Below are 23,232 nucleotides of genomic sequence, written 5' to 3'. Positions count from 1 at the left end.
ACTTAACAGAAAACCCAGAGAATTAATAGTATGACCCACTCATGGAAGGTAGGTGTATCATTGCTGAATCCCCTTGAAATAGGTAGACACTGAATTAGGGGAGGACTGGCAAAAGAACCTTGGTTTTAGTGTCAGAGAACATGGGTTTGAATCTTACCACTGGTGCATTACTACCTGTTTCATCTTGGACACATCAATCAAGCATTTTGAGCAGTTCCCTCAACTCTAAAATGAAGGGATTGGGCTATGATAATAAAGATAAGAACAGCTAGCATTTACACAGTACCTTAAAGTTTGCAAAATACTCTACAGATTTTATTTGCTAATAGTCCTGGGAGATAAATGCTTTTATTATTCCCCCCCTCTCTCTTTTTTAATAGATAAGGAAACTCAAGGACACAAAGAGAAATAAAATGTCTGAGGTTGGATTTGAACTTAAGTTTTCCTGATTTCACTGTACCCCTTAGCTACCAGATTCAAAAGCCTCTGAGATCTCTTCTAGCACTTGATGTATGATCCTGAGGGAAAAACTGCCTTTCCTACCATTATTTCTTCCACTGCCACCCTTTTCAGTTCCCCATCATACATATACCTCTAATGGCCCTTAGCAGTTCTTTATCACACTCAGGGTTCAGTGAAGTTGACTGCTTCTAAGATGTCCTGAATTTCATTTAAGCCAAGCTCTGGATTGTTTCCCATGGGATTGTGACTGAATCCAGTATAAAAGGAAAATTAAAGGTTCATAATCATGTAATCATCGATTTTTTTTGTATGTGTGCATGACAGTATGGGTAGACAAAAGTAATCATTACTTCCCAGATGAAAGATTTTTGCCCAGTTATCATAGATTTGCTCCATGGATTAGTAGGTGTCTAGGACATTTCGAGAGATAATGAATGATTAGTAGAGTAACATTTTGCCTGATCAAAGTATACAACTATCTTGAATGTATTAGAGAAAAAGAAAGAAGCAAACAAAAATGGCATCTGAGCAGAAGCCATTAAGTTAATACACTAATCTACATCCAAATGATTGAGGAAAGATATTTCTTTTAAAATATCTTATTCAAGGTGAAACTAGGCAAGCTCCTGTCTTCCCCACTCCCAGACTCTGTTTACTCTTATTTTAACACAAAATTCTAATAAGCTGTTAGCTAGTTTTCCAGCCCATAGCGGATTAGTGGCAACAAATTATATAGAGGAAGCATGACTGCTACAGACAGGTCTACTTATTGAAGCAAAAAGTAAAAAGCAAGAAGAAAAGATGTAAAAATTATAAAAATAAGATTCAAGGGCTCAAAAATCACTAAGGTCATTTACCATGGGATCAAACACACCTCTCAGTAGATCCCAGCATTGTATGTATTATCAAATATAAAATATTTGGGGTTCATAATAATGATCTGATCCTAAGGAAGTGAGAAAATGTGAACATTTAAAATATATATTCTGAATAAGAAGGCAGGATGTAGATAATGCATTAAAAAGATTCCCATTCTGAATGGTCAATATTTTTTCATATAGCACTATCGATACTGGGATGAACTTGTCAATTTGTTGTCAAGGTACTCATCACCAGGTTGGCTAAGAAATGATGTGTATTGTGGGTCACCTTACCTCCCTATGACCATCTACTTTGTCACAGAAGAATTGTAATTTACAGTGGCCCTGTGGCAGTGAAATGGTACAGGAAGTTGTGATCAGGTATTAGATAAGTTCATTCACCTTTCCAGTTATAGTTCTTTCCAATTAGGAGATTCTCTGATTCTGATTGAAACATGTATCCTTGAAGTATTTGAGAAGCTTAAGGGGTCAAATCCTCAGCTGTGTAGAAACATGACTGACCTATTTAACACAAGTTTTACCCTAGGGAGCTGAGGAGTGAGGTTTTCCTTCTATGAGATAATTAATTGCATTAAAGCACTTATCATAATTCAATAAACCTCATCCCATTTTTTTCTCTCTCACTTTCTTAGTCTTCCTCATGTGACAGTCAATGTTTTCTAAGTGTCCCTTGCTGTGAAGAGAACCCTGTAATAGGTGTTGTGGGAGAAACAAATTACAGAGAGGACAAAGGCACTGCCCTTGAAGTGCTAATAATCCAAACCCATGAATTCTGTGATGACTTCAGTCATTCAGCCTAAAAGTAATATTTTAAGGGGAAAATATAGCATGTCAAGTTTTGCTATTCTCCCAAAAGTCTCTTTTAGTCAATCAACAAATATTTCTTTAGAACTAGGGGTTAGGAATGATGCTAAATATTGGAGATACAAGAGGAAATGAAAGACAGTCCTTGTTCTTAAGGAGCTTACAGTCTAATGGGGGAGGCAGCACACAAACAAACCATATTTGAAACAAGCAGATAACAGTATAAATGGGAAATAATAAAAGAGGGAAAACACTAAAATTAAGAGATTAAAGACAACTTCCTATAGAAGGTGGGATTTTATTTGGGACTTAAAAAGGGACTTAAAATGGATCACTCTCGGGGAGCAGGTGTAGGAAGACTGGAAAGGTATTTTGTACTTGTTCCTAGAATGATAGGCAGCCATAGGAAGTTATTGAGAGTGATGATGGGGTGGGACGTGTCCTTTCCAGGAATGATGCTGGGTTGAGGAAGAGGATGTTTGGAAATATGTAAATTCACTACTGAGATTTCTTTTTTTTCCCATTAATACTTATGATTTTATCAGTTTCAATTCAGAATTCTTGGAATAAATAATGTTGAATGACCAAATGGAATCCCTTACCCTCAAAAGTCATACTTCTAAACTTGCCATTTCTTCCATCATTTGCTAGAACTGTTAATACAGTTGGCTAGGAAGCCCACTTCACAGGGTTATTCCAAGCAGCTGAACCAGTTTCATTCCAATAGAACATGTGCTCATAGAATACCCCTTGATATTTAAGCTGTAAATTTGACCCATCTTGGGGAAACCTCTGGGTTTCCAAGGTATAGGTAAAAGCTTGGTGGCCATTCAATAAGAACAGCCATCCGGATTCAGTTCAGTCTTCTCTTTGACTTGAGACTTTTCTGAGAAATATGGTTTGGCAGCTTGCGATATATTTGGTCATCACTCTTGAACCGGCAATATTTTCCTTGTGACATTTTGACTCATAAATCCACTAAGTCATTTCTCTTCCCTTTGCAGGCCCCTTATCTGCTGAAGAATGAAGCTCTTCGCATCAGCACAGGACAAAGTGCCCCCATCACTACCCAGCTGCTGGACATCCGGGATGATGACAATCCACAAGATGTGGTAGTGGAGGTGGTAAACGCGCCTAGTTATGGCCGGCTCCTCCAGCCACTACGTGATCCAGGGGCTCTGGTCCATCGGTTTCAGCTGGATGACCTGGCCAGGGGCCTTCTCTATTACACACATGGTGGCTCAGCCAGGACCTCTGATGCCATTCTCCTACAAGCTAGTGATGGATACTTCTTCCAGAATATACTGTTCAAAGTACAGATCGTGCCAAAGGTAAGCATCCACCTCAAGGCTATTGTGCACTGTGACTTTAAAGCTAGAAAGCTGATGTTGATAATAATGAAATCTTGTATTCAGGCTAATGAGTACACAACAAATATTTTATCATGTCCCTATTGTGTGCCCAGAAAAGAAGTGTAATTTTTTTTTTTTTTTTGCTGAGGCAATTGGGCCTAGGGTCACACAGCTAGGAAGTGTTAAGTATCTGAGGTCAAATTTGAACTCAGGTCCTCAGGTGCTCTATCTACTGCACCACCTAGCAGCCCCAAAGTGTAATATTCTTAATAGTATTAGTATTTATTTGGAGAAAAAGGACCTCGCTTAAAGCAGAGAATACCAAAAGGATTTAATAAAATTCTAACTTGTGTGATACAGATTTTATGGAAAATTTAGTAAAGAGGAAGACATCTGTATCATCTAGTCCCCCAGTTCCAAGCAGGTGATAGGACATTGGCTAGAATTTGGATAGATGGAGGAAGGAAGGGATGACATTGCAGTTTGAGGGAACAGTACCAGCAAAGGGAAATGGAGTTTGATGTCACTGGGGACCATCTGTCGTCCCTGTGAATATCCCATTGAATATCAACTTGAATTCTATGGAGATCATGACAGAACAAGCCAAGGAGCAACTTGGTTGAAAATGATTGCTTCCTATTATCTCACACTGCTCAGATTGACTAAGATGACAGGAAAAGATAATGATGGATGTTGGAGGAGATGTGGGAAAACTGGGACACTGATAACATTGTTGGTGGAGTTGTGAACGGATTCAACCATTCTGGAGAGCAGTTTGACCTGTGCCCAAAGGGTTATAAAACTGTGCATACCTTTTGATCTAGCAGTGTCACTACTAGGTCTGTATCCCAAGGAAATCAAAAAAGAGAGAAAAGGACCCACATGTACAAAAATGTTAGTGGCAGGCCTTTTTGTAGTAACAGAATTGGCTGAACAAGTTGTGGTATATGAAGGTAATGGAATATTATTGTTTTATAAAAATGATGAACAAACTGATTTTAAAAAGGTCTGGAAAGATTTACATGAACTGATAGTGAGTGAAACAGTGAATGAAACAAACAGAACCAGGATTACATTGTACACAGCAAGAATGTGAGATGATCAACTATGAAAGGCTTTGTTCTTCTTAGTGGTTCAGAGATCCAAAGCAATCCCAATAAACTTCGGACAGAAAATGCCATCTGCATCCAGAAAAAGAACTAGGGAAACTGAATGTAAATCAACACATGCTACATTTACTTCTTTTTCTGTTTTTTTTTTTTTATCTCTCCCAGAGTTTTTCCCTTTTGCTCTGATTTTTCTCTCCCAACATGATTCATAAAGCAATGTGAATGAATGAATAATTAAAAAAAAAAGATTTCTGGATGGGTGGCTGAACCTTCATAGAGAGCTCTTGGTAATTTATAAGAAAGAATAGAAATTATTTTAGCCAGATTTTTAGGAATGCCAGATTCTTCTCCTCTTCCTCCTCTTCCTCTTCCTTTTCCTTCTCCTTTTATCAACAATGCACATTGCTGAGTGCATATGAGACACCTAAGAAATGCTTGAGCATTGATAGGAAAGAGCTCATGGGACTTGGGTCTGAATCCCAATTTTAATAATGTGATCTTGGACAGAGCTTGAAAAAATACCGGAATTATATATAACATATATTATATGTTATGTTTTGTATATTATATCTTATACATGATATATATTATATATCTTATATATGATATACAATTACATATTGCAGAATAATTGTTATTCTTCATGGTTCAGGGGGCAGGTTTAAAAAAGAATATACAGAACTAATAATTAGAAAAATGTGAATTGAATGAAAACAATTCAGACATTGAAGGGGATAGAGAGAATTGTGTCCCTTCTAGGTATTGGAGGGAGGTATTTGTACATTTGTTCCTGTTATTATCTTTGAACTAAATGTTCCCCTATAAAAAGGAATCCAGCTGTTGCGTGGTTGAATAGGATTGGAGGTCATTTCTCCAGTGTTCTTTATTCTGATGAAATTCCAGGGCCAATTTCCCCCACCCCCTATAATTTGTTGAACCATTCCTCATGGGGAAGGAGAAACACATATTATTTTTCAGCTTTTTTTTTGACTGGTTTCACATATTTTTTCTTTGGAAAGTTTGGTATATATGGGTATGTTCTATCTGGCAATAAATTCCTCGGATTATATGTTCAGTAGGTCAGAGGATATAAACAGGTGAGTAGTTTTATTTGCATCATTCCATTTTATTTTCCAGCATGTTGGAACCAAGTCACAGCAGTGTCTTTCTATGCCTCCTTCCCCACAGCCTCCTTAGTCATCAGTTTTCCCCCTTCTGGAATTTTGTCTAGCTTGATGACAGAATGGAAGTCATTATCCTGGCCCCTTCTGCCTGAAAACCAGGTGTTACATTTCCACCTTGCCCTCACCCTGCACCCTGGGGGTACCTTCACAGTATCCTTAAAGGATCGAGGAGGACTTGGCTCCAACATCGGCCAAGCCCCCTGACTTATCCCTCTAATCTTAGAGCCCCAAGTACTCCAGTCCTATTTAAACACTACTTAACCACCATTTAACAATCAAATTAGTTTTTACAGAGGGATATTTACTTCAAAAGTATAGTAACAGCAGACATACTAACATTTCCCTTCATCACTGGGGGTAAGGGACATAATCTTTTCCTCACTATCCCTTAGTCTCAGGGTTATTTTAATTTACATTTCTCTCTTATGAGAAAAATAAAAAATAAAACTTATGAAACTTTCCCCCCTTCAAATAGTTATTAGTAATTTATGCTCAAAATACTTTTTTTTAAAACGTCCTTCCTTTCTTTCCTTTCCCATTCTCCACCATTCCCCTTACCTATTCCAGATCAGTTTTTTCCCCAAGTCATTTCTTTACTTACTTTTTTTAAAAAATAGCTTCTTACTTTTCAAAATATATGCAAAGATAATTTTCAACCTTCATCCTTGCAAAACCTTGTGTTTCATATTTTTCTTTCTATCTCCCTATCTCTTCCCTCCCCTAGATAGCACATAATGCAATATAAAATTCAAACATGGGCAATTCCTCTATGCATATTTCCACATTTATCATGCTACACAAGAAAATTTAGAAAAAAAGGGGAATGAGAGAGAAAAAACAAGCCAGCCAACAACTACAAAAACAAAGGTGACAATGGTATCCACAGTCAGTCCCTAGAGTCCTCTCTCTAGATGCAGATAACTCTCTGCATCACAAATCTATTGAAATTGACTTAAATCACCTCACAGTTAAAAAGAGTCATGTCCATCAGAATTGATCATCATGTTGCTGTTGCTGTGTACAATGTTCTCTTGGTTCTACTCACTTCATTTAGCATCAGTTCATGTAAGTCTCTCCAGGTCTTTCTGAAATCATCCTGCTTATAATTTTTAATAGAACAATAATATTCCATTACATTCATATACCATAATTTATTCAGCCAATCCCCAAATGATGGGCATCTAATCAGTTTCCAGTTCTTTGCCACTACAAAGAGGCATTTTTGCACATGTGGGTCCCTTTCCCTCCTTTAAGATCTCTTTGGGATATAAACCCAGTAATAACCTGCTGGATCAAAACATATGCACAGTTTGATAGCCCTTTGGGGACAGTTCCAAATTGCTCTACAGAATGGTTGTATCAGTTCACAACTCCACCAATTGCATTAGTGTCCCAATTTCCCCATATTTCCTTTATCATTTGTCATTATCTTTTCCTGTCATTTGAGAGATATGAAGTGATACCCCAGAGTTGTCTTAATTTGTATTTCTCTAATCAACAGTGATTTAGAGCATTTTTCATATGACTAGAAATGGCTTTATTTCTTCTGAAAATTGTCTGTTCATATCTTTTGACCATTTTTCCATTGGAGAATGGCTTGTATCCTTATAAATTTGAGTCAATTCTCTATATCTTTTAAAAATGAGGCCTTTATCAGAATCCTTGGATGTAAAATTTCCCCCCTCCAGTTTTCTGCTTCCCTTTTAATCTTGGCTGTATTGGTTTGTTTTTACAAAACCTTTTAAATTTAATATAATAAAAATTATCCATTTTGCATTTTATAATGTCTAGTTCTTTTTTGATCCTAAATTCCTTCCTTCTCCACAGATCTGAAAGACAGACTATCTCTTGTTCTCCTCATTTGCTTATAGCACCACTCTTTATGTCTTGACTTTCTTTTTATTAAATACTTATTGTCAAGTTAATTTCCATTCAACAAGGATTTATTTTTTAAATTATATATTTAATATTTTCCTCCACTTACATGTAAAAATAATTTTTAACATTTGTTTTTTTTTTTTCAAATTTTCAGTTACAAATTCTCTCCTTCCCTCTCTACTTCCTCTCATTGAAAAGGGAAGCAATTTGGTATAGGTTATATGTGTTCAGTTATGCAAACCATATTCCATCAACACGGATTTATTAAAATCCACTGTGTTCCAAGTACCTTATGAAGAGCTAAGAATGGGAACACAAGAATGAAATAATTCTTGCCTTCGCTAAGTGATACAATGGATCAAGCATCAGCCCGGAAGTCAGGAGGACCTGTGTTCAAATCTAGCCTCAAACACTTAACACTTCCTAGCTGGGTGACCCTGGGCAAGTCACTTTACCCCAATTGCCTCAGCAAAAAAACTAAACAAACAAAAAAAGAAATAATTCTTGCCTTCAAGGAGCTTCTATTTTCCTTGGAGGAAACATCACCACCAAATAACTAAAACATATAGACAAGGTAGAGAGAATTGAGAAAGTGCCTTATTTGAGAGATGATTTGAATCATGACTAAAGGTTCTTTTGCAGTTACTGATCTGGGGTTTATTAGACTTTTCCATTTATATGAAAGAAGTAGGCTAAGAGGGGATATGCCTTTCTCAATTGTCTTAACTCTACAATGAAGCCGTTTTTCATTTATTGTTTCATTACATGTGGCAATATAAATATTGTGGGTTTAGAAAATTGCTTCTGCTCTAGTTTCAGAAAACAAAGCATCTTTTTTTTTGTGGCTGTTGTTGAAAATATTGAGGCTGAATTGCTTCATTTTCTCCCAGTTCTTTCACCTTTTGCCCTGGTCACAAAAAATTTTATCTGCCTCTCTGAAATGGCATATAAAATGTGAAGTTCATAGCTTAGACATACATCAAAACTATTCAGTGAGCCAGGCAGGAATAGGGGAATGGAATTCATTTTATGATCCAGTTAAAAATCATTGGAAAAGCTAAGTCAGGTATAAGGTAGCAGTTGGGAAACTGGATTCCATATTGAAGTAAATCTTCCTGGATTCCATTTGGGGAAAGTGAATGAAAGCTAAGGGACTGGTTTTACTTGGTGATAGTTGAGGATTTCCTGACCTACATGAAGCAGAGAAGTCTCTTTCCTATTCTCACAAGATAGAAAAAAATTCATTCCATTGGCATTTTTTACTCCCTGATAAGTGCCTACTGACTCATTCCTGATGAGCAGGAAGAAATGTTGAGTTGCTGAAGATGTGTTAGAAGTCACTAATCATTATCCCCCCAAAAGATCATTTATATCTTGCAAGAGAGAATAATGAAGCTAGAAAACTGAATTTATGGTGGTTTATTAGCCAGTTTCTTAATCTCTTGTCTCTCTTTATTTTAAAAAATCTTTTTTTGCCAGCACTGAGAATGTCGATGGTAGCATAATATAGACAGTAATACAGGGAGATGAAGTTGGCAGATACCCAGTCTCCCTTTCATCCTTATTATCACCTTCCTGCAATTGCCTTGGGAGAAGAACCTTTAAGAGAAGGTGATTTTCAAAGAAGTCTGTCTAATCCCAGAGAAGGATATTTCTTCTCTTCCTTTCTGGTTCTCCTCCAGAGGTTATTAGGAAATGTTTCGGTGTAACTCCAGACTCCAAGGCTTTCTTACCCAGTGTTCTAATTTCTGCACAGAGAGCTCATTACAGTGCATTGCTGAATAATTGGATGGGATGCACATGATGTTTAAGGTTAGTTCTGGGATTTCAGCTGAGTTGGCTGTCCCAGGAAGAAATAATGATGTTTTCATCTATAAGAGAATGCCTATGGATACGGAGGGAAGATGGGAAGTCAAAGATATAGCTCCTAAGAAGTAACTTGGAGTTGTCCCTACAAGTCCCTTTTTCCTCAATGTCAAGGTCCATTGAAGTCAATGGCTAGTGAACCATAAGGTCATTTAGAAGTAGAGTGGTATTACTCACCTGGCTGACACTCCTCTTGACATCCATCTACTCCCATGGTTAGTATTCTTTAAGTCCAGGGGAAGCCAGGAATATTATTTTATCCACACAGTGAACCTGGGTATTAGCACTTTCTCTCTTTTATGAAAGAGGAACTGAGGCAGGGAGTGGCTAATGATTTGCTTAAAGTTACCCACCTATTAAGATTCGGAGGAAATAAGGAAGTATTTATACTCAGACCCCTATTAGAAAATTCATTCTTGGTGAAGTACTTAAACAAGGAATTTTGAGGATGTAAGAGTTTTCTCCCACTTGAACTCCTGAAGTTGAAAGCCTAAAGTTTGGCCTTTTCAACCCTCCCAAAGGAGCAAAGTAGAATGTTGCTGCTCTCGAGTATCAGGATCATCATCTGGGGTCCCTCCTACTGCTGAAGGGCACAGGATTCTTTCCCCTGATTTAGTGTCGGTATAATCCCCTAGCCCAAGCTTACCTATACAAATCACTGAGCTCATAGACAAAGCCAAGACAGGGGCTTGGTGATAAGAATCATGAAGCTTAAATGTGGCTGTCAGCATTAGTTTATAGAGTCTACTTGAAAGAATCCCAGAAAACAGACTCTTCCCTATGGGACACCTGTAAAGTATTTTGGAAACCTTAAAGCACTATATAAATGCAAGTTTTTAGTATTAATCTCTATTCTTTGGCAGCGTTTTAGATCCTTGATAACCGTAGTTATATCTCCCTTAAATCTTCTCATTCTGGCTAAGTATCTTTCGTTCTATTCCTTCTGTGTGAATATTGCCTGTATTTTCAGGGAGAAAAGAAACTGACTGTCTTCTCTGGGCAAGCATTAAAAAGCCTTGCCCATCACTTTTATCCAAGTGGAAGATGATGAATCTCTTTCCTTTATCAAGTAGCTGAATTCTTTCAGAATCCTCAGGGACAGACAGTTGGTTATTTTAGTACTCATCAGGAGTTAGAAGAGGAAGCAGAGTTAGAAGTATGGATGGAGTTGCCTGTGGAGCAGTCTTTGGTTTTCCTAGACTCAAGAGTATGCTTGTATATGTTTAACAACCAGCTCTCTAAAATAAATGTGTCTATAACACCCTTAACCTACCTCATTAATGGTTTCTCCATAACTTTCTTAAGCCATCAGTCAGCATTTTTTTTAAGCATTTGCTGATTTCCAAGATGTAAATTTAACAATCTAAGCAAACAGAACATTTAAAAATCAGTGTTCATAACTTGGTACAAGTTGGCTTAAGCACTGGAACTCTTGCTTCTTATAGATGTATTCATGTAGTAGGGCTTATTTTGGCTTATATGATCAATGTACCTTCCTTGAGCTGTTAAGTTTGAATCTTCTTTTACTTCTTGAGCACTGGGCCCATTAACCTTAGTAATGTTGCCTTTATCTTTGAGGTGATCTGATTTATCTTTGGGACACTATTTCTGTTTACCTTTCTCAGTGTCATGTCATCCTTGCTTCCCTTGTAGACATTTAGATCATTGATCTCGGCATTTAGGTCTATTAGTATGTGCTGGATGCTAATACTAATTAATTAATGCTAATAACAATCCTAATCTGATGATAATAGTACATAATATAATAATGACAATAATAATTGAAATTTATTTAGAATCTTCTTTTATGCATTTCTGTTTTTGTCTTTTTCACCAAAAAAGGAGTTGAGGGAAGGAAGACTAAGGGATGAAGTGATTTGTTTTTCAGCTATGATCAAACTAAGCCTATGGCCTTTGATTTCCTTTGAACAGTCCTTTTTGGCTCCTTTGCTGAAGTTATTATAAATGCAAATGTCTGATGAGCAAAGAAAACAACTTCCCTGTAGTTTCAAGGAGACATGTAGCCCATCTTGGAGGATTTGTCTTGGTTTTGTTTTGAATGACCATATGTGAATATGGGACATGAGACTATCTACATTAAACTAAACATTCCTGTTCAGACTTGTTTGATGACTATTGTCTGCCTGGTAACTTCAGTATGATGTTAGAGTGCTTTCTGCCTAATCCCTTGTGAGTGGCTGTCTACACCACTGCCGATAACATTCAAAATAGATTCTCAACTGTCATTGTGGGCAGAAAGAACAAGGATTGTGTGAACATGGAATTTGTGCTATGCAACCATCCTGATCAGAACAGACACTTGTCAGGTGGGGAACTGGCTGCCCATATGATGCCCATTTTAGAACCAAAGGAAGAGATATTCCCCATACCTGCCAGCCCTGTCCCTCTTCTCTTCCAACTTCTAAATCTGAATTCATAAAAATGCCATTTTTTCTTCTTGTTCTGGATGCAAGCACTGTTAAATATCACCCTGAAGACTTTTGTTGGAACATTTATGAAAAACAAGTTTCCAACTAGCAACCAATCATATCTAATTGAGGTATGGAGCAGGGGAAACAAAATAAATCCTCAAGATTAAGGATTGATGAAGAGAGCTTTTCTGAATGTTTGATTAATTGGATGGATTACTAAGTGAAAAAAAATGCTGAGATATTTCTGTAAAGCTATTCAGTATCTAACAAGAGTTAGAATGTGGCCAGAGAGAAGCTAGATCATATTCTTTATTTAAATAATATTCTTTATTTAAGTAAATGGATGTTATTTTAGAAATCTTGCCTCCTTCACATGTTTCTCTTTGGCAAGAAACCTGATAATCTTTAATGATCCCTTTTTTTTTCTTTTTTTTGGTTTTTATTTCGAGCTGATAACTCTTGGGTACTTTTGATATCAAAAAGCCAATAAATTCCATGTCATTGACTGGATGGAAAATTCCTGGGTTGCTGGAAATAATCCCTGACTATTTGGTCCTGGTTATTGTGTAGCTAGTTTCCTTGATTTTGTTGAATTGTACCACTCCCACTGTTTTTCCTGGGGAATGTTGTTTTTCCTTTATCTGATATTTGGTACTGATAACACAAGATATGAGCCAGCTTTTTATATAACTACTTTAGTGGGACAAAATATGTTTCATCTTTCAAGTGTACTCCTTACCCATTCCTATAGCATCTGTCTCTTGCATTAGCCATCTCTTAACCTGATTTTCTAGCCCTTTCTTTGGAAATTATAATCAAATCAGTATGATAATTGCATCTGAAAGGACATTTCTGTTTATCAGTTCTTTCTCTTCATGCAGATAGCATCTTCCTTTATAGGTCCTTTGTAGTTAATTTAGGTATTTAGAATAGTCAAAATGACTTAGTCACTCAAAGTTGTTATATGGTTTTTACATATATAACATACATACAGACATATTTGTGCCTAATGATAGCCATCTCTGGGGAGGGGAGGAATGAAAAAAGAAGGAAAAAGAAAGTTACAAAAAATTTATTATTTTAAAAGAAATAGTAAGTTCATAATGGATTTGCAATTTCATGTACAATTATCCTTTTCCCCTATTCTACTATGTAATGGAAATAGTAAGCAAAATTTCTTAAGTTAAATAAATTTTTTTAAAAAGCACACCAGTACAATAAATTACTGAAACTTCCAGACTAATACTCCCTGGACATTCCTTCTATTAGTGTTAGAAGTACCTTGAGAATAGGAATTTTCTTATTTTTGTATTAGTATCACCAGCATCTAGTTCATTGCCTAGCACATAGTAATTGCTTGCCTTTTCATTCATTCATTTATCCATCCATGGTAAAAATCAAGCCTTCTTGATTATCACTCTGCCTGCTTCAATGTAATGAGATTATTTACTATACTGAGACTGTAGAACTAGGAAGGAGAATTGGCAGAATTCAAATAGCTATAGGGTATTATAGGTGACTTTATGGTCACTGTGTTGTTGTGTCCTGTATTTGGGGGATAATGGAGTTCTGTTGGTCTTCTCCCTTGGTCATATAGTCTCTAGTATTTTTATTATATATAGTTATATAGTCTTTTTTAATCTGAATACTCACTGATTTTTAACAAATGCTCGTGAGAGGAAGCAAATGCCCTTCTACTTTTTGTAGTAGGAGGAAAGGGTGCTAGAGTCTTTACCTAGAGGAATAAACATCTCATCCTATAGCTTTTCATTGATGTTGTATAACTTTTGAAAGAATGGTCACATGAGTGTACTTGTGTGTACAATTAAGAAGACAAAATGTGTTGTGTCTTTTCCAAACTTTTATTTGATTGGGGGTGGGGGACTTGAAAATGGTTCACATGGTTTTATGATCAGATTGGTGAGATACACAATAAAGAAGGCTTTCAAATTTTTTTTTGTTGCATTTTGTGGCATTTTTTGGTATTTGCTTTGGAACCAACTGATTGGTTCCTGTAGTTGAGGTACATGATAATGTAGTCATCTAAATACTAATTCTGAGTACTCCTCACCTTGCAAGTGGAGGGGCATCCTTAATGACTCATTTTGTCTAGTTCTCATCCTCTGCTAAGTGAGTGATACCATATAATAGAATAGATGATCCATGTCCAAAGTTGAGTCTTTCCAGGGTACAGGCGTGACTGATAAGCCAAAGTGCTCCTGATTTTGTCTTTTTGTGAAGTTTTGTGAAGTTTCCTCCTTGTCTTTTTGTAACCCAATCTCATCTAATTTTTCCAAATTAATTTCTTACATCTTTCCAGTCCAGCACAGACAATGGAAACAGTGCTCAGAGGTCTCTCTTGTGCATGGTATCATCTTTCTTTGGATACCTCTAGTAGGCATTTCAATCCAAGAATTTCTGAGAATTCATTTCAAAAAGCTCCAAAAAAAGGATAGATGGGATTTCATGGCCAGTATTCTAAACAGCAAAGTGTTTTAAACAAGGTTTTTGGTTTTAAGAGGGCTGGGATCTCAGTTTCAAAAGTGAAATTCTGATGACCATAAAAATGACTGAAGAAAAGGAAGAGATGTCTACAGATACTAATGTGGATGTACACAGAATCATTGACTTAGATGTAAAAAAAAAAAAGGGCATAAAAAAGATAATGGAAATTCTCAAAAACCCCAGACCTGAAAGTTTTCATACTATTTGCATTTTATTCTAGAAATATCTCAAGAAAATAAAAAATTGCTAAGCAAAACTAAAGATCAACAAAGAGAACAGATGAAGGAAAATAAATTCCCCTAATACAATCACTCTGCACTAATCACTGAACAACAAGCCACACTGTCAGCACAGATCACTACTAAGTCCATCTGGTCAGTGTGAAGGGTCTGGAGGACCTTTTGGCCAGCTGGTGTCCGCTTTCAGGATTATGCTTGAAGGGAAAAATTCTTTTGGTTCCCCTTTTGCTGGCTTAAACTCTGCCCCATGTGAACCTATGCAGAGAGTGGTTTGGAGATTGCTTTTATATGGTTCAGAATCTGATGCAGTCAGAACTATCAAAGAGAAAAGGTCTAGAAACCAGCAGCACTTGCCTACCAGCCTTCTTCAGCATGAAGAATATGCATTCTCTCCATTTTCAGCCCTGCTCCTAACCTGTAATTACAGAACCAATAATTACAGAAACAAGAGAAATTTGGAAGAAATAGCAAAAATGCGAGGATGTTTCCCTAGGGGGGAGAATGGAAAAAAATGGTCAAATTTAAGGAGAAAACCTAATGAAATAAAGATATTATTTGTTATGAGATCTTCACAAAAACAAAACTTAAGTCTTGACTCTATTAAAAAAGAGATGGAAGAAAAGAAAGAATATGCATGGAAGGAAATGGAGCTCAATATTATTTCCTGGGGGACTCTGCCTTGCCTTCTCCTTCTATTAGTTAGTATAATGTAGTAAATAGAAACTAGACATGAGACTTAGGAAAATCTGAGTTCGTTCCTCCCACAAAAACTGTATTTTCGTTATTGAGTCATTTCAGTCATATCTGATTCTTTGTGATCCCATTTGGGATTTTCTTCACTTGGATACTAGAGCAGTTTGCCATTTCCTTTTCCAGCTTATTTTACAGATGAGAAAACTGAGGCAAATAGGATTAGGGTCACACAGTTAATGAGTGACTTGAGACTTTCTTGAAACCCAGACACTCTATCTACTGGGCCATTTAGTTGCCTGCTTACTAGCTGTGTGATGCTGGGTGAATCACTTAGTTACCTGCCTCAGTTTCCTTATTTGTAAAATGGGGGAGTTGGAGTCAATGAACCTCTCAATGGCCTCCTTCTCTGATCAATGAATTCTTCCAAACCTCCATTTGAGGAAGTCCCCATACTACCATGTTCATTAATATTCCATCTCTCTTCCTATCTAAACTACTTTCTCCCTCTGTGTCCCACTCCTCCCCCCACCCCCCAGTACCTCATTTACATGTTGTCTTCATCTGTTAGAATGAGAGCTTCTTGATATCTATTGGGTTTTTTTGCTTATATTTTTATCCTCATGGTGTCTAGCACACAGTAAGTGCTTAATAAGCATCTTCTGTATTATAATCTGATAGCAGTAGCAAGCTGGAAAAAAAAACCCTCATGTTAAGGACTTTTGATAATAATTTAAACAGTGGTAAATCTAAACTCATTTAAAATTGGTTTGATAAGGTGCAACTCTGACCTCTTATGAAATTATGTTGTTACATTTTATTATTCTGTACCTGACAAACCTTAACTAACACAAACATTTCCATATGCAAAGAATAGGAAACAGGGATTATACATGAAACCATGTGCCTCTCTTACTAACAGATTGTTTTTTTCATAAAGCAAATAATAAATTCATCTTGTTAGTTTTAACTTTTCAGCTTTGCTATATCCCTACAAATCTCATGTTTTTTTCTCTGCTTTGCATGTTTTTTAAATGCTTCACTGACCTTCTTATTTTGATACGTGACTTGGACAAAGATTTAGATGTCTAACAGAAATTAGTTGTAGACTGAGATCTCATATTCCATACCTCACTAAGCTCCAAATTAATATTGATGACTTAGATAAAAAAGGTCATATTATTAAAAATATTTAAAGAACATAGAATGAGATCTTGTTCACAACTAGAGATATTGATAAGGAAAGTATTTAAACAAGTTATAGAGAAGATCATAGAAAAATTAATAGACCATTTTTATTAAATAACATTGAAAAGCTTCTGTAAAAATAAAATCAATTAACCATTTCTAGTCATGAAAAAATCATCTAAATCACTATTGATCAGAGAAATGCAAATTAAGACAACTCTGAGGTACCACTACACACCTCTCAGATTGGCTAAGATGACAGGAAAAGATAATGACAAATGTTGGAGGGGATGTGGGAAAATTGGGACACTGATACATTATTGGTGGAGTTGTGAACTGATCCAATCACTCTGGAGAGCAATTTGGAACTATCCCCAAAGGGTTATCAAACTGTGCATACCCTTTGATCCAGGAGTGTTACTACCGGGCTTATATCCCAAAGAGATCTTAAAGGGGGAAAGGGACCCACATGTGCAAAATTGTTTGTGGCAGCCTTCTTTGTAGTGGCTAGAAACTGGAAACTGAGTGGATGCCCATGAATTGGAGAATGGATGAATAAGTTATGGTCTTCGAATGTAATGGAATATATTTTATATTCCATTACATTATATATAATTACATTATATATAGTTCTGTAAGAAACTATTAGGAGGATGATTTTAGAGAGGCCTGGAGAGACTTACATGAATTGATGCTAAGAGAAATGAGCAGAACCAGAAGATCATTGTACATGGCAACAACAAGATTATATAATGATCAGTTCTGATGGACGTGGCTCTTCTCAATAATGAGATAAACCAGGCCAGTTCCAATGATCTTGTAATGATGAGTGCTATCTACACACAGAGAGGACTGTGGGAACTGAGTGTGGATCACAATATAGCATTTTCACTTCTTTTATTATTGTTTGCTTGAATTTTATTTTCTTTTTAATTTTTTCTTCCTTTTTGATGAGATTTATCTCGTGCAGCAAGATAATTGTGTAAATATGGTATACCTATATTCAATTTACATATATATGTATTTTACCATGTTTAACATATATTGGATTACTTTCCATCTAGGGGAGGGATGTGGGATGGGGAGGAAAAATTGGAACACAAGGTTTTGCAATGGTCAATGCTGGAAAATTATCCTTTCATATGTTTTGAAAATAAAAAGCTTCAATGAAGAAAATAAAAATAAAATAAAATCAATTTCATTAGAATTAGAAGGTAAGCGAGAAGCTGGGTGGTTCAGTAGATAGAACACTAGCCATGAAATCAGGAAGATATGAATTCAAATCAATCCTTAGTCACTTAACCTCAGTTGCCTCCCCCTCAAAAAAATTAGAAAGGAAATAGTTAAAATGTCAAAGAAAAAAAAAATCTTTGTTGACATGTTTCTCTAGAAAGCTGTTACTTAAGATATAGGGAATTGATACATATATAAGAGCAAGACCTATCTCCCCTAATAGATAAAGATATTATTAATTCATATGCCTGGTAATTGCATTGCTAGGTCAAAGGATATGAACAAGCAGTTCTTTAAAAAAAAAAAAAAAAAGACATTTCAGGGGATAGCTAGTAGTGCAGTGGATAGAACACCAGCCCTGAAGTCAGGAGGACTTGAGTTTAAATCTGGTCTCAGACACTTAACACTTTCTAGCTGTGTGACTCTGGACAAGTCACTTAACCCCAATTGCCTCAGCAAAAAAAAAAAAAAAAGACATTTAAAAATTTATTGTTAGCATTCTTTTCTTCTTAAATTTTGAGTGCCACATTTTTTCCCTTTGTCTCTCACTTCTAATTAAGAAGGCAACCAATAGAATATCATTTATATTTGTGAACTCATGCACAACATATATTCTGTCCATATTAGTCATATTTTCAAAAAGTGTGAGAAAATTATACTTCAGTTTGTAATCAGAGTGCCTCAGTTTCTCTGGAAGTGGAAAGCATTTTTCACCATGAGCCCTTTGGAATTATCTTGGATTATTGTATTGATCACAGTAGCCAAGTCTTTCACAATTGATCATCATTACAATATTGCTGATTTTGTGCAATTCACAATAATCTCTCAATTTTTCTTACTGTATTTTGTGTCAGTCCACATGGGTCTTGCCATGTTTTGCTGAAGCCACCCTCTTGTCATTTCTTATAGCACAATAATATTCCATCACAATTATAAACCACTACTTGTTCAGTCATTTCCCAGTTGATGAAACTCACCTTGATTTTCAATTCTTTGTTGCCACCAAAGGAGCTGATGTGAATATTATTTTATACATGGCCTTTTTCCTTTTTCTATGATCTTTTTGGGATACCAAACTTGAAATTCTATTGATGTTTAAAGGGTATACACAGTTTGATTGCCCCCTGGGCATAATTCCAAATTATAGTATAGAATGGTCAGACTATTTTGCTAGTCCACCAATAATTCACTAGTGTACTTACAAGAAAATTGATCATAAAAAAGGTATTACAATGACAGGGAAGCCCAAGACAAAAACTCAAAAGGCAACAATGTAAAAATAGCTACAAACAAAAATGCTAACTGTAACCAAAACCAACAAGAATTCCTAGAACAGTTGTTTTAAATTGCATTTGTCTAATCAATAGAATACTTTTTCATATGAATATGGGTAGTTTGGATTTCTTCTATTGAAAACTCCCTGTTTATATCCTTTGACCAGTAATCATTTGGGGAATGGTTCTTGTTTTTATAAATTTAACTCAATTCTATACTTGGTATATATTTGAGAAATGAGGTCTTTATCAGAGAAGCCTGCTTTAAGATTTTTTTGATATTACTTCATTATCTACAGCCTTTTAGCAAAATAGTCTCCTTGATTATTCCCTTTAATTAAGGTTGGTTTTTTTTTTGGTTTTGCTTTATCTAAAATCATGCTTGCTACATCATCTCTTAAAAAAATTCAGTCATAGCATATTAGATTCTGTTCCAACTATTTATTTTAACTCTGTGTGTGTCTTTCTGTTTCAAGTCTAAACAACATATGGTTATATTCTGTTTTTTAATTCATCATACTATCTGTTCTCATTTTATGGGTGAGTACATCTCATTCTCATTTAAAAAGTTTAAAGAAACATAATTCTAAGTAATTTAACCATTTTATTAGTAATGCCATTATTTTAATAAAAGGATGATCATTTGGCTATCTCTCACTTAGACCAAAGACAGCCATGATAGCAGACTTACTACTGTGTATATGACCATTGAAAGAGGGATGTTTCTGAGAATGATATTTGGTTAATAAATGATGAAAATGAATATTATGTTGAGGGGTTGAACCTATTCAAATGAGCTTGGATTGTGTCATTTAATTCTAAATTATCCCCAGCTTTGGGGAATCTATTCAAAGAATTTTTTCTCAACCAAACCTTAGTGGAGAACAATAGTTTTCCCAATTGAGTGAGGTTTGACTAATGCAGGTTAGCTTAATCTTCAGAGATGAGGTCTTGAAATAGTGATAAAAGGAAAAGGAAGAAATCTATCTTCCCAAATCATTGGTTATTAATAATTTCTCTTGACATTCACTATTTTGATTACTATTTGTATATTTCCTACCATTTCATTTTCTTCTGTTTCTTCTCTCTTTATTGTGTCCCTTTTCAAAAGTCTATTTTGCTTCTAATCACTGCCTTTCTTATTCTATCCTTCGTTTAATCACCCCTATCACCTTTTCTTTTATCTTTTTCTCCTACTTGGGGTAAGTTTACATTTCTTTAGGAGAGTGAGGTTTAAGCATTACCTGTCTCCCTCCACTGTTTCCTCTTCCATTATAAAAGATTTTCTGTGCATGTCTATTTTATGTGAGAAAAATCTTCCCCATTCTACTTTTTTTTTTCTCATTGCATCACTCTTTCTCATCATCTGTTTTTTGTAAATCATTCAAACATAATGGACTCACATCTATACCCTTTGTGTAGGTAAACTCCTTTTAACTGCCATAATAATGATAAAATCCTTAGAAGTTACATGTATTATATTCTCATATAGGAATGTAAAAAATTCATTTTTACTGAGATTACTCTTTCATATTTATCTTTTTTATCTGTCTCTTGAGTCTTCTGTTTAAATATCAGATTTTCTATTCAACTCTGGTCTTTAATCAGGGATATATGAAAGTCCTTGATTTCATTAAATATCCATCTCCCTGTAGGATTACACTCAGTTTTATCAGATTATTTTTGGTTGTAATGCTAGGTTCTTTGCTTTCTGGAATATATTCCAAGCATTCTTCTTCTTTAATATGGAAGTTCTAAGTTTTGTGTGATTCTGAGTGATACCACAATATTTCAATTATTTCTTTTTGACTGTTTGAAGTATTTTCTGCTTGATCTGAGGAGTTCTGTAGTGGGCTGTACTATTCCCAGGAGTTTTCATTTTGGGATCTTTTTCAGGAGGCAATTGGTTGATTCTTTTAATTTCTATTTTACCCTCTAGATCTAAGATATTGGGGCAGTTTTCCTTTATAATTTCTTGAAATATGATACCCGGGCTCTTTCTATGGTCATGGCTTTCAATAATACTGAAATCATCTCTCTCTGGTCTATTTTCTAGGTCAGTTATTTCACATTTTCTTTTACTTTTTCATTCCTTTTGATGAGATCTAGATTTATTAGATTTTGGGGTTCCCAGTGAGGGAACCAAATGATGCGGTTAGGGTTCCGGTGGTCAGAGAGTTAAATGATGAGGTTAGTGGCAGGTTCGGGGTTCAGAGAACCAAATGAAGAGGTTTGGCTCCCCTAAATCCCCTTAGGATTTGGTGCAAGGTAAGGAGTTGTGGGAACCCCCTTTTGGAGATGCAGAGGTCCTTTGTAAAGGAATTTATGAACCTGAAAAGCTAGACTGGTAAAAGAAGTTTATTATTGACATTGGAAAGTCAGCCTTTGCTATGCATGAATAGAAAGACTGAATTCCTTAGTGCAAGGTTCTGGCAGAGAGATATAAAGGTTCTAATGGAGAAATCTCAACAGAGAGGTATAAAGTCTTGTTAGGAAAACAGGTGAGGATAAAGAGAGGGTTACACTGAAAGAGAATATCATTTCAGCAGGCAGAGATTTGCTGCTATGCCATGGAGAGAGAGAGTTTCCGTGACATGGCATATTAGGTCCTCTGCAAAGACTGAGCTTGTTTCTTTTTATAATAAATAAATAAATTGGCTCTTTTTATAATAGAAGCCTTGGCTACAAGCTGGGATTTGCTCTTGATGGGGGCTGGGTGGGCTTGAGCTGGAATTGAATAGAACTGAATGAATCTTTCTCAACTAATCTTTAATTCAATAAGGTTGGAATTCTACAGCTCCTGACTCAACTAGCCCAATCTAGATAAACTACATTTATCATGATTCCCTGAGGCAGGTCTCACAGAGGCAGGGTTCAAGGAAAATTTCTCCTTCAAGGAGCTTCTCAAGTGCTCTACCTCCTGGCTCATTCTCAAAGTCAGAGAGAGAGAGAAAGAGAAAGAGTTTCAGGGCTCCCCTCATCACTTTGACTTTATTGTTGAATGATGTTTCATAGAGTTATTAGTTTCTACTTGTCCAAATCTAACTTTTCAGGAATCTTAACTTTTTCCATTTTGTCAATTCTGTTTTTAGGAGTTCTTTTCTTCAGTGAATTTTTGTGCTGCTTTTACTATTAGGCCAATTCTATTTTTTAAAAGTACTTTTTCCATTATTTTTGTGCTTCTTTTTACCAAATTGTTAATTTCCCTTTCATAATTTGCTTGTATCATTCTCATTTCTTTTCCCAAAATTTTCTTTACCACTTTTGGTTTTTTTCTTCGACTCTTCCAGGAATTCTTGTTGTTCTTGGGTATAGTTAACATTTTTATTTGTAACTCTTTTTACATTGTTGTCTTTTGTGTTTATGTCTTGGGCAGTAACTTTTTATGGTCAGTTTTGTTGCTGTTGTTTGCTCATTTTTGTAACATATTTCTTGATTCAAATTTATGTGAAAGTTGAACTCTACTTACCTGGAGATGGGGAGGCATTGTCTCAAGGTTCTGGCTTTTTCCATGTTGTTTATTCTGGTAGGTCTGTAAGTTCCAGTATGGTATGATCGTGGGAGAGTATGGTCACTACCTTTAGCCTTTATCCAAGAAAGGTCTTGGTCCATGGCAACCACAAGTGCTAGTATTCTCTTTGTCTTGGAACTGTGACCCAGAACTTCATATGAGCAGCAGAATGGCCATTTACCATCTATGGGCTGAGAGTTAGTTACTGAAATTGCTGCTGTTGCTACTATGGCTGCTATTGCTGATACTTTGTGTGTGGGCTCAAAATAGGTTTCCAGTCCAGTATCACAAGCACCTCATACCTCCCTCTGAAGTTTTCTTCGGCTAGAAAAATGGTTCATCATCCTGATTCTATCCACTCTAAAAAGGAAATTCATAAGGGGAGAAATCCAAGGTATTAGTAGATCTTTAAAATGGCCCAAATAACTCCTAGCAAGAGAAATGCAAATCAAAGTAATTAGGAGGTTCTGCCTCATGCACATCAAATTGGCAATGATGACAAAAAAATGAAAATAGCAATTTGTGGAGTGAGTGTGGGAAGACAGGCACATTAACACATTTGTGGGTGAGCTATGAATTGGGTCTGGTGTTGCAGAAAGTGATTTGGAATTATAACCCCCCCAA

General features: G+C 35.9%; 1 protein-coding gene across 1 annotated transcript in view; it reads left to right on the top strand.

Annotated features, from left to right (window-relative positions):
• Positions 1 to 23,232, top strand: part of FRAS1 (Fraser extracellular matrix complex subunit 1) — a 483,962-nt gene that overhangs the window by 308,945 nt on the left and 151,785 nt on the right. The window contains exon 28 of the mRNA XM_012552056.2: positions 3,152 to 3,478. Coding sequence (XP_012407510.1) covers positions 3,152 to 3,478 — 327 coding nt within the window. The remainder of the gene's footprint in view (positions 1 to 3,151; positions 3,479 to 23,232) is intronic.

Source organism: Sarcophilus harrisii, chromosome 6, assembly GCF_902635505.1.
Source record: "Sarcophilus harrisii chromosome 6, mSarHar1.11, whole genome shotgun sequence".
NCBI classification, from domain to species: Eukaryota; Metazoa; Chordata; class Mammalia; order Dasyuromorphia; family Dasyuridae; genus Sarcophilus; species Sarcophilus harrisii.
This window is presented reverse-complemented; position numbering and strand designations above follow the sequence as displayed.